At 45.9% G+C, this 12,310-nt stretch overlaps 1 protein-coding gene across 1 annotated transcript in view; it reads right to left on the bottom strand.

The window, feature by feature from the left end:
• Positions 1-11,213, bottom strand: part of LOC121836758 (disintegrin and metalloproteinase domain-containing protein 10-like) — a 20,016-nt gene extending 8,803 nt beyond the window's left edge. The window contains exons 1-5 of the mRNA XM_042291920.1: positions 11,201-11,213; positions 10,048-10,325; positions 6,990-7,343; positions 6,168-6,360; positions 362-552 (exon numbers count right to left, since the gene is read on the bottom strand). Coding sequence (XP_042147854.1) covers positions 362-552; positions 6,168-6,360; positions 6,990-7,343; positions 10,048-10,325; positions 11,201-11,213 — 1,029 coding nt within the window. The remainder of the gene's footprint in view (positions 1-361; positions 553-6,167; positions 6,361-6,989; positions 7,344-10,047; positions 10,326-11,200) is intronic.
• Positions 11,214-12,310: the final 1,097 nt, after the last annotated feature.

Below are 12,310 nucleotides of genomic sequence, written 5' to 3'. Positions count from 1 at the left end.
TTGCTGATTTGTTGGTTTATACTTTTTCTTTTGTTTTGTTGTTGTTGTCTATTTTTTTTGTACCGTGAATTGATCATTTGTACTTTCTAAACCTATTGTACCCACCCCCCTCTGTAACGCCCGACGGGCCCTGAGGGTAATGAAAGAAATAAATAAATAAATAAATCAGAACGCCGACATTGTCTGACGGTAATTTTTTTTTCACATCTAGAAGTACCTCTTGTCCTCCTGTCATCTAAATACGCACGTACAAAAAAAAAAAAACACAAAACAAATGATCCTGGTCGCCAGATGCACCACACAGGAGCGGCGATGTTCTGACGGGAAGGAGCATTCGATAAGGAAACAGCCCACAACTTACCGGAGAACCGAAGTTGTGACCGATCTCGTGGCTGAAGGTTATCGTCGAGATGTACTGGGGCACGAAGTTGTGGTAGTTTTGAAACGTGACGATTCCCGTGTTGAGGCTCATCTGGAACTCTTTGTATTTATTGGTATCGGGGGCCAGCTCCACGGACATTCGGTACTTCTCGCAAATTCCCCCGGAGCCAGCTTGAAACAAAAGAAAAAAGTACACAAACGCTGTTTGGTGTTTTTGATTATTAACGCCGCAAGGCAAAGTAATCTGGTATTCTGAAAGCTGTCAAGGCGGGTTCACACATTTGCGTTTGACAGTGGTCCATTGCCTTGCAATCTCGCCATTTTTGAGAAATGGTCGCTTATGGCATTGTCAGAGATTATGTCAAGCCCCACAGACCACAGAGCAAGAGTTTGCAGTCTTGCAACCGAGTACGACGGAGAGAGACGAGACTTGTTGAAACCTCTTAAAACGTTTTTAGGTCGAGAGAACATATAAACACACTGGCACGATGGCGCCATCTATGCGGTGACTGTGGAACTGCATTTCACAAGAGCGAAGGTTTTGCGGGATTTGCGAGGTGATATGTGCCTACAACCTATAAGAAAGGCTCGTTTATGCCGTTGACAAAAGTTTTTCGAGCCAAGAAAGAAAGGGTAATGCGCGAGAGAAATAGAAAATATGCCGGAACGGCCAAAATTACACTGCTACCCAATAGATGGTGCCAGTATGTCCCCTCGATGTAAGAGGTTTCAAGGCACCCAGTTTTAAGAGGTCGCAAGAGTGTGAACGGGCCTTAAAAAGCACTTAGATCGGAGGTGTTCGAGGGTGCCGGTACGTTCACTCGCCGCAATCTGTCTCAAACGGTTATAGTGCAGTCGGTATCAGGCAGATGCAAATATGTGAACCAACTTTTAGTGATAATTCGCAAATCCACGTGAGCCTCTCTGACGACGAACTCGTAGATAAGACAAAGAAGAAGATCGCGAATATCTCAACGGCCAAATGCAGCTAAAAAAAAGAAGAAAAAAAAGAAGAACAGATTTGCAATCTTTAGGCGCTTCACAGAACCTGGACGTCACTTCCGTGACGGTTATCGCCCACCAATCGCGGGCCCAAGATTTAGCTGGACGAAAGCGCCAAAGAGAGAGAGAGAGAAAAAAAAAAAAAAACAATGTAAAAAAAAACAAAAAAAAACGGACGTTTACGTTTTTTTGTAATCCGAAATTATAGAGCGCCGCTCTTGAGGTCCTATGATTTTGCAATAAACCGAGGTCACGGCTTCGCGAAATCCAGAGCAATTAACCAAAAAACGCTTCACGTTAAAAAGAAAACAACAACAAAAAAATACCGCACGCAATTGCCGTAGCCTTCTCGTCCTCTCTAACCTACCATCAAGCAGAAACAAAACAACAAGAACAACAACAAACAAACAATGTTTTGCTCTTATCAATATATCATCAATATTAATATATATAGTACATTGATATTTTGATTTGCTTTTGTTTTTCTCTGATGGTAGGCCAGCGGAAACGAGGAGGGTACGGTGGGAGCCCCAGAATGCAACGCGCACAGTGTTTGTTTTAATGTAAAACGTTCCTTGGCTAGGTCCTCGGATTTCACAAAGACGCGTTTTGTAAAGCCGTGGCCTGTGACGTCACATGACGTCACCATTTTTCCGATAAATTTAGTGGCAAAATGAACGGCAAGTGACCTAGCACCAATTCAGTTTCCCCGCAATATTTAGCGCGGGAAGTGACGTCGCCGACGGCGATATACAGCGCTTCAATTGTCCGCTAAATACAGCGGGTAAGCTGAATTGGGTCTTGAGGTCGTATGACGTCAATTTTTCCGCTAAATTTAGTGGAAAACCGGAATGCGCAGCGCAGTGTTGCTTTATGGAACGTAACAAACCTACACACCGATTCCGTTTCTCCGCTAAATATAGCGGGGAATTGAATTGATGTATAGGTCCATGACGTCCTATAATGCAACGCGCGCGGGTACACCGACGCAGACGCCACTATGCGTGCGGGAACAGACGCCTCAGAGCTGCGCTTTAAAAAAAAGTTTCAGTGTCATATTTGAGCTAACAGTGTCGTGTTTGCACTGTGCGCTGCAGCCTTTGTTCCCTTTTGATAGGGTAACTAAAAACTGCGTTTTAGATTCATGTCTTTACTACGATAAATCCAGCACCTGTCCTGCTTTTAAAGCGATAGCTTAATAGGGTGAACCAACCTCAGGAGCCGTGCAAGCATGAAATGTGTAGGTTTCAGCCCAGTCTGTTTCCCTACTGGACCATAAAAAGAAATAGAAATAACCGGCAACTAGGGATAAGCATATACCCCGGTCACTGGCGTGGAAGCCAAGCGCGCTGCTGACTGATCTACGAATTCAGGACGCAGGAACGGTAGGAGCATGCGTAGGTGGTGTGAGAGAGCACGCGGAGCGGTAAGGGGTGCAAAGGAACAAAATGAAAGATGTTTACAACTCCCTGTAACGCCGAATTAGTGCGCAGCTCTTGAGGAGGAGGAGGGGAGAGTACGGAGGGGAGAGTATGCGCCTCCTCCCCCTTCCCTCCTCCTCTCTTGCCCCCTACCATTTAGCGGGAAATCGTCGCTACATTTTCCGCGAAATTCAGCGGAAAAAAAATTACGTGCTATATTTAGCGGGAAAAAGTTTTCCCTAAATTTAAAAAGGGAATTTTCCCGTTAAATTTAGGGGGGTATTTTTTCCGCTGAAGTTAACGGGGAAATATTCTCGGTAAATTTTGCGAGAAATTTTTTCCACTAAATTTAGCGAAACATTTTCTGCTAAATTTAACAGGGGAAATTCTCCGCTAAATCTAGCGTACAATTTTTCCCGCTGAATTTAACAGAAAAATTCTCCGCTAAATTTTGCGGGAAAATTTTTTCGTTCAATTTACCGAAAAAAACATCCCCGCTAAATTTACCGAAAAATTTTTTCGCCAAATATAGTGAGAAAAATCTCCACTACACATAGCGGCAAAAATTCCCGGCTAAATTTAGCAGGAAAATTTTTACGCTAGATTTAGCGGCAAATATTTTCCCGCTAAATTTAGCCGAAATTTCTTTCCGCTAAATTTGGTGGGGAAATATTTCCGCTAAATATAGCGGAAACTTTTTCCATTATATTTAGCGGAGAATGTTTTTCGCTGAATTTAGCGGGAAATTTTCTTTTTTCACTAAATTTTGCGGGGTCTTTTTTTTCGCTATATTTAGCGGGAAAATTTTCCCGCTAAATTTAGCAGGGAATTTTTTCCGCTAAATTTAGCGGGACAATTTTTCCGCTAATTTTAGCGGGGAAAACTTCCCGCCAGATGTAGCAGAGAACGTTTTCCGCTGAATTTAGCGGGGAATGTTTTCCGCTAAATTTAGTAAAAAAAAACTTTCAGACAAATTTAGAATTTTTTTCCAATAGATTTTACAAAAAAAAAAAAAAAAAATTTCCTCCTCCATTTTTTTTTCATGGCCCTCGTGACGTCACTCGTGATGTCCCGTGTGACGTCAATATGGAAAACGTCCCATGATGCAACGCGCGGTTATGCCGACGGCGACACCGACGCCGATGTTGGCGCTGACGGCGACGCCGCTCAAGCCGGAAACAGGTTCCTAAGAGCTGCGCTCTAAAAAGAGGAGCAGAAACTGGCGGTGTGGAAAGAATGCGCGGAACGAGGAGGACTGGAAAAGGTAGGAATAAGTGCTCCCCCTCGTTTGGTGAGTAAAAAAATTCAGCGCGAAAGCTTTGTATCCGGGTGGTGCTAAAGGGAAGCGCGCGTGAGTTGTTGTTACGAGACCCTGACTTAGGCACCACCTGAACTAAGAGCAGCACCCACCCAGGCACTGAAATACTGAGGGTCATTCTGCCCTAAGCACCAGCCAAAACTAAGAACACCACTCAGTTCGTGTTACTTCATTAAGCAAAAAAACAAGCCGCGCATACTCAGGATACTCTCAGTTCAGCCCAATGTTGGTGCATGAACTTTTAAGAAAACGCAATAAATTCGCACTCACTACTGCACAAACGTTACTATGAAGTCCCTCCTCGTGTCATCATATATCTCCCATTAAAATTTTATGCCGATTGGAGATTAAGTATTCGCAAACGTCGAGATCGGCTTGCTACGACGGAGTCCCTATAACAAGCGTCCTACTCCTCGCGAAGCCTTTTTGAATGAGCCTTTACCGACGGCCAAGATCTGTGTCTGAACGGGGGTTCTGAAATTATACTCAGTCAGGAAGAAAGCAAACATATAACAAATTTTATGGCCATTAGCAACCGCCAAGGCGCTCGGAATTCTTTAGTTCATTTGGCGCACCAAACTGTGCGACATTCTTCACTCAAGGATCTCGACTGTTGCTTTCTTCAAAACGGTTCGTATGTGTGAATGTGCCCATATGATTCCAGGATAACTTCATGCGATATTGAATTAGTCGAATCCAAGCATTTAGGGACTTCACTTCGAGCAGTGCTGCGGGTCAGTGCAGCTCTAAAGGGATCAGATTAAGTGTTCGATTCTAGCTTTTCAACGGCGTCTCCTAGTTTTACCTCGCGTGCTCAAGCGTATTAAAAAAAACAAAAAAAAAAAAAAAAAAAACAGTAATTGCAAAAAGGTATAGACGCTTTCAGCGCGCGCCAAATTGAGCCGTCATTGCCGACCTTCTCTTGTCTTACCGAGATGCCGAGCCACTGAAGCGGGCATTGACGAGTCTCCACAAGGGCCTATGCTGGGGAGAAGGACACAGTAACACCCAAAAGTGGCAATAACCTGTCCTACTGTGGCAATGATGAAGGGAAGCGAACGGAATAAGAGGGAACATAAACTGAAGGTCGGTTATGGCGGCGCCCATGCAAAGCTGCCTGAAAACGTCTATATTTCGTCCATGGACGCACAAAACATGTAACAAACTTCCCGAGAAGCAACGCTAAAGGTGCGAGCTAGGTGTGCGCGCACTTATTGGTTGTTACAGCGTGTTGACTCGTACACACGCAAAATGCTCAAGCTTCGCAGCATTGAGATTCCCAGCACTGGCTCGTCCACGTACCTCGAAACGCTAACAGGAAGGCTCGAGTACAAAAATAAACAAGCATGTATCAAGACAAGCTTTACGCGTGGTTCGAGCTTGTGCTGAAGCTTCGAGGTTTGGCCATTTAGGTTAGTTTAGAGACACAAAACGATGCGCTTGGGACCAGACAACATAAGATAACGGCTGTTTATAATCCACGCTCTGTGTATGATCCCTTCTCGACGTGTCGATCGAAACCGATATCATGCCACTCTCCTCCCTGGCTAACTAGTTCCCACCCAGAGTGCAACGCGCGCAGTGTTGCCCGCAGGTATTTATGGAAGTAGTTAACTGAGAGAAATAAGACGCACCAGCCTACGACGCCTACGCGGAGAAATTCTAAATGTGGTAACGACAAAAGTAGAAATCGTCCTCTTAGCTATACCCGCGATCTTAAACGCTATATACAAAAACTCGAGACCACACTCCATTTTACGCAAGTCCGACCGCAACTACACTACGTAAAGTACGCTACGTGAAGTACGAGGCGACGGAGTCAACCAAGTATAGCTACAAAAGTGGATCGTCACGGCGCTCGGCGTCCTTCTGCGTTTGCCATCAAACGCAAACGCTAGTGTGAACGCAGCATTGTAGAGTAAAGACGCAGTACAATTCACGGGGTGTTTACAAGTTCGCGGCGAAGAAAGCGATATCTACTTGTAATCGATCGCATTGGGCCCTTCGAGCGACGATCCCATCTCGATCGGAAGAGTCTGGCTGACCTTCTCTCTTGGCGATCCAGGCCAGTCCCAGGACTCCGTCGGAGAAGTCCCTGTACGTCCAGGTGTAGGACAAGCAGAAGTCGTCGTGGTTGGCCAGCGAGGCGACGTGGAGCATGTGTGCCGAGTCCATGCCAGAGACGCAGAAGGGATTCGAGATCCTCGACAGTCCGAGGCAGTGCGAGGTGTCGTTCATCTGTGGCCAACAGACAAAGCCGAATCAGGTTTTCTCTTCTTTTTTTGTTAAATGCGATAACATTGTTGGGGAGCCTGAGTATGCCCTCATCCCCATCTTTTTTGGGCATAAACGCTTTGCAGATGTCCAGCAACAAGTGAACATCGAACAAACATCGCAATGTTCCCCGGAAATATTTCCGATGGCAGTGATGGAATATCAACAAGCAGCAAATAAAATGTTGAACGCGTATGTTTCTTTTCTTGTTTTATATATATATATCACGGCTCTAGTTTTTTTTTTTTTTTTACGTTGAATTCTGTAGGCCACATTCACAAAATTATCAATTTCTGTTATTGTTTTGCCAAAAGATTGTAATGTGCTCCTCAAGGACTGTAATTGTCTGGGTATTATACGAAGCATATCAACTAGAATTTTAATATTTCCTTCAAAACTTCGGCGCTGCATTTGGACGTATAGGCTAGTAGTTCGGCGAAGCGTCCTGTATTTTTGCAGGGAAAACGAACCCTATATATTTTTTTTCTGGAACACACTGTACTAGAATACTAAATGCACACTGTAATAATGCCACGAAAGCACGAGAGACGTCTAATCAGCTTCCTCCGATGAAATTTAGCGAGGCGTAATACCTTGATGCTCTGAACGACGAAGCTGATGTCCTCGATGCCCCCAAAGTTCGTGGCTCCGTAGATAATGTTGGCGCGTCTCACGTGCGCGACAATCAGATCCGCCAACCGTTCCCTGGTTAAAGTTGGATCTTCGTCGTGGTCGTAGAACTTCTGAAAGAGCGTGTGGTCTATGTTCACTTGGAGGTTGCACACGCGCCTCGATATGTCCAGCGATCGGCGTTTGGTCTCGTTGACGGCACCCCGCTCCGGGGAGGAATCGGATTGATCGACGTCGGTGGTGTCTTCCTCTTCCTCGGCTTCAGGCAAAGTCCCGTGAAGTCGGCGGCCTATGTATCGATGTTTCGTGTCGGCTTCCTAAAAAAAAAATTTAAAAAAAATTTAATAAATAAATAAATAAATAAATATATATATATATATATATATATATATATATATATATATATATATACATTGTGATTCAAGGAGACGCCAGGCTCTTTAAATCGACCGCAAGATTCGGTTTCTTAAAGGGATACTGAACCGAAATTTGGATTTCGCAAAGTAAGGCTGCAGAAGTGTTGAACGGGACGCTATGAACTCCAAAACATCACTCGTACATCGATATCTCAAACAGATGGCCGTACTTTTGGAAAAGAAGGGCGCGATCAAGCGAGTTCTTTGACGTAACTGTCCTCCGGGAGAATTTGAGAATGAGGAGAAGCGGCCTCGCTTCTCTCCTCCTCGCTTCGGTTCACCAGCTTGACGGAACGTAGCGAGGAGGAGAGAGAATGGGAATCGTGACGTGCCTTGTCGCGTCGGCCTCGTCGGCCGGGTTCAATCGCACACTTCTTTTCCAAAAAATACGGAGATCCGTTAGATGTATCGCCGTATGAATGATATTTCTTGGTTTTGCAGCTTCCCGCCTCTACGCCCGGCCTTGATTTGTGAACTCGAATTTTCGGTTCAGTATCCCTTTAACCTATCGCGCTACGACATTGTGCAGCGTTGCCCACAGAACAGATGGCGCATTTTTTTTTTGTAAACTTTGCAAAGAGCGAACTTACCTGAGGAAAAAGTAAAGAAAGAAAAAGGCTTAACTCCTATGAAAACACAGCGACGCCACCGGTCTTCAAACAACTCGGCGCCGTTTCACACGGGAGACAAGAGATGGCGCAACGAACGCCGCCAACGAACGAGCATACGGCGCCGAGAGACGGCGTCGTTAGCAGACAATCCTTTCGACTCAAAAGGGGCACGCGTTCCGCAGGCGGCGACAGTCGGAGAAACAAAAACAGGTACGGTAACAACAAGGAACTGCAGTTCCTTGTCTGCTAAAGACGCCGGATGTCGGCGTCGTATGCTCGTTCATTGGCGGCAGTTGGCGTCGCGACCGCTTGCGCCATCTCTTGTCTCCCGTGCGAAGCGGTGCCGTGTTGTTTAAAGACCGGTGGCGTCGCTGCATTTACATAGGAGCTGAGCCTTTTTCGTTCTTTACTTTTTCCTCAGGTAAGTTCGCTCTTTCCAAATTTCACAAAAAAAAAAAAAAAAATTGCAACGCTGCACAAAGTCGTAGGGCGATAGGTTAAGAAACCGAATTTCGCGGTCGATTTAAAGAGCCTGGCGTCTCCTTCACTCTAAAAAAAGCCCGTGCGTCTGCTTTCCCGCACAACACCCGGAGAGCCAATCACCGCAACTTACGGAGGCAGCTCAGCGAATGACAATGCCGAAACATATGTTTAGACCAAAAAACGCAGTCTGAGTTGTGACATTAAGCAATGCAAGCGTAACGTTTTGCATGGCTTAATGTCACAACTCAGACTGCGTTTTTGGTCTAAACATATGTTTCGACAATGTCATTCGCTGAGCTGGCTCCGTAAGTTGCGCTGATTGGCTCTCCGAGTGTTGTGCGTGAAAGTAGAAGCACGGGCTTTATTTTTTAGAGTGTATAGCGTTGCCGAGGCGTGTGAGTGCGGTCACACTTTTACACAATCCACACACGAAAACGGGGCTCTTTCTCGGTCGTTCTGTGCATCGTTTCCACGACACATCCTGCCTGGACTTCTGTACCCGAGAGTTCGATCCGGGTCGAGTTTAAGTGCGAAAGTCGCATCTTCAACTTTAGGATTCGTTATGGTCATAATGTGGTTGTGTCGTCTTTGCCCTAGATGTTCATTCTTTCTTCAATCTCATCATATTTCTTCTTCTTGCTTCGTGAATCGCTTTTCGGCCAATGTCACGATCTCATTGGCTGTGTAATTATAATAATTAAGATGCCCGGGACCAGCTATGCCCAACGTTTTTTTTTTTCTTAAAGGGCCATGCAACAATATTGGACTGGAATGTTTCTCACTCTTTACAGAAACTTATCTGGCTCTAGCGGAACCAAGCACACTCGCACGCGACGCCACTGGCCGAGAACATTCTCGGTGTCCGCGTAAATTTGAAGGATTAAAGCGACGGTTTCTTTCAATCTCACCTTCGCGAAACTTGATGACGAAATTGTGGGGATTGTTGACAGCGCCAACAACGCGACCCGCAGAATTTTGTCATCAAGTTTTACGATAGCCGCCATGGCCATATTCACAAGTGGCTCATACAGTGGGCACGAGGACCGCGTGAGCATTCGATTTGGGCTCGTGACAATCAATGTCTCGACTTGTATTCGGGTAGTGGATGCAGGAGCTGAATCGCTGCAGTGACGGGAACAGCCGAATTCCTTAACAATGTGTGGAACTCAGCGCCTGCTCTGTGCTTTGCCAACCTCAGCGGGTGACTATTGACGACACATTATTGGCTCCAGATAATGTAGCCGCTTTTTCTCGTTGCGTGTTGAGGCTGTGAACGTTGCTCGTTTATCTTAAATATTTTTCTGCGACCGCTATTTTGTGCAGAAAAGCGAACAAGCAACGAACGCGTGTTTTATAGATCATGAATGCAGAAGAATAATTCTAAATAATATATACTCAAAGTAAAAACAAAACAAACAAAAAATGTCACAGCGCTTTTGTAGACTGTGTACCAAACATGTCTCACAAAGGGACATCGATATAAGTTACAACACTCAGCTCGTCGTGCTCACCCCGACTTTTCTCTTCCCGAACGAGTCGAGGACCCGGTTCATCCAACGCTCCCGGTGCCCGTAGAGGCCGCACCACTGGCGGCGTCGTTGGCTTCCGCCGGTTCCTTCGGGAGGCGGGAACTGGACGTCCCTGGCCGAGTAGAGCACCGAGTGAAACGGCGCGCTTCCGTTGAAGTAGTTGCTCGCTCGTTCCACGTAGAAATCGTCCCCGGCGGTGTGGATGCTTCCTTCGAAGACTCCCCGGCGCAGGGCTCCGTACACCTGGCTTCCGGATTCGCCTGATGAGAGAGAGAAAAAAATTACTTGTGTCACAGCACGCATTCATTATGCCTGGATTACGATTTGGTACGCTCGGTTACGTAATGATTAGGGACGAGGTCGGATGCATGCACGGATGGGACTCATGTACTCGACCGGCTCATCAGAATTACCTAGGCACATTTGAATTTATTCAGGACCCGTGACGTCATGAGATCACTTGGGGAACAACGCTTCGTCATTCGGAAGCCAGCTGCGCGCACCGACAGTCACCTACTACCACAGGCTCCCTTTAGTCACATTTGGTCCAGCTGCTCGCGCTCCAGTACGCCTCATCTTCGCAGCACTGAGTAAAGCTGTCTGGTTGCAAATCGCTAGGAATACAAAATTTCCGGAAATTCGGAAAGTCAATAAAAAAAAAAAAACTGTTTTCCGGAAATTTCGTAAACATACACAAGCGTAATCCAGCAATCTTTTGAAAGATAGACATATTTCAACAACAAGTTGTTCCGTGCATGTGTTCTTTTTGCCAGCTTTTGCGGTAGAACTGTTATCGTATGTGCTCGTATTTTTTCTATGAGAACTTGAGAACTTTGCCAATATAGCTGATTTTTGACTACGCATTTGGCATGAGCAATACACTCGTCATACTAAACGCTGTATTAGGATATTACTGGAACGGTTAACTTGCAGCCACCGTTCGTCAATTATGAAGTTGTATTTGGCAAAAGTATGTACATATGATGGTGCAGTAGCGGAAGCTCGGTTGCTTAACGTTCAAGTTCCGTGGCTTTTGTTTACTATTAATGCGTGTTATCGCATTAACCATGAAATATGCGATACAGATAACATAAAAACGATGGCTTCTTCACATGTATGCGTACAAAACACGAACAGATAGCACGCATCACGAAGTTATCACTGTGCTTCAGTGTTTTCGAAACTTCATTTTAATATAGTTTTGTTCGATATTTATAGCCATACTGCACACTATGAAAAAGTCTGTGCGTATACTTTCACGCACAGCACTTCGGAGAGCCAATCACCGCAACTCACGGAGGCAGCTCAGCTAATGACAATGCCGAAACATATGTTTAGACCAAAAATCACAGTCTGAGTTGTGACATTAAGCAATGCAAAACGTCACGCTTGCATTGCTTAATGTCACAACTGAGAGTGCGTTTTTTGGTCTAAACCAGGGGTGGCCAGGCTGACCCGACCTAAGAGCCGCAAACAAAACCACGAAACTTCCAAGAGCCGCAATGTTTTGTCCAGAGCAATAAACGAAACTCGAACTACTTTCAATCTATCCGAGTCAAAAGCAGTCAAACTGTACGTAAGGTAGCAGTGGCATAAGACTACCAAACCGCAACCTGTCTTTTGATTTAAAACGCGTTCCATTGTTTTCTTGTGGGAAGTGCTCGTGCGACCGAGAGGGAGGCTGGGGAGTGTGTGTGTGTGTGTATGTGTGGAAAGGGGGGGGGGGGCGGGGGGGGACCGTAGGGGAGGGAGCCGCGAGCCGCACTCTAACAAGCGAAGAGCCGCAGCTTGGCCACCCCAGGTCTAAACATATGTTTTGGCATCGTCATTCGCTGAGCTGCCTCCGTAAGTTGCGGTGATTGGCTCTTCGAGTGCTGTGCGTGAAAGTATACGCACAGACTTTTTTTCAGAGTGATGCCGCACAATGCATACTGAACAGCAGAACAAGGCTCATTTGGTGTATGCTCCTAGGGCAATGCAAACAGTCGGATGCCGGATAGAGGTGGCACACAACAACAAGCGCTAGCGTTTCCTCTTATTTTCTCCCTCGCTCCATTACCGCACCATTTCTTTTACAGAGATCAGGGCTGTTCCCATTACTAGACACCCGTTGTTGATGTTATCGTTGTAGTAGTCGATGTGGTAGTTGTCGTCGTCGTTGATGTTGCAGTTGGTGTTACAGTTGGCGTCTGTCGTCGATGTTGCCAAATCCTCGAAAAAGATCGCCTGCCGCCCGCGGAGCTTT

The sequence above is a fragment of the Ixodes scapularis genome, unplaced genomic scaffold, assembly GCF_016920785.2.
Source record: "Ixodes scapularis isolate PalLabHiFi unplaced genomic scaffold, ASM1692078v2 PGA_scaffold0__279_contigs__length_252992795, whole genome shotgun sequence".
NCBI classification, from domain to species: domain Eukaryota; kingdom Metazoa; phylum Arthropoda; class Arachnida; order Ixodida; family Ixodidae; genus Ixodes; species Ixodes scapularis.
This window is presented reverse-complemented; position numbering and strand designations above follow the sequence as displayed.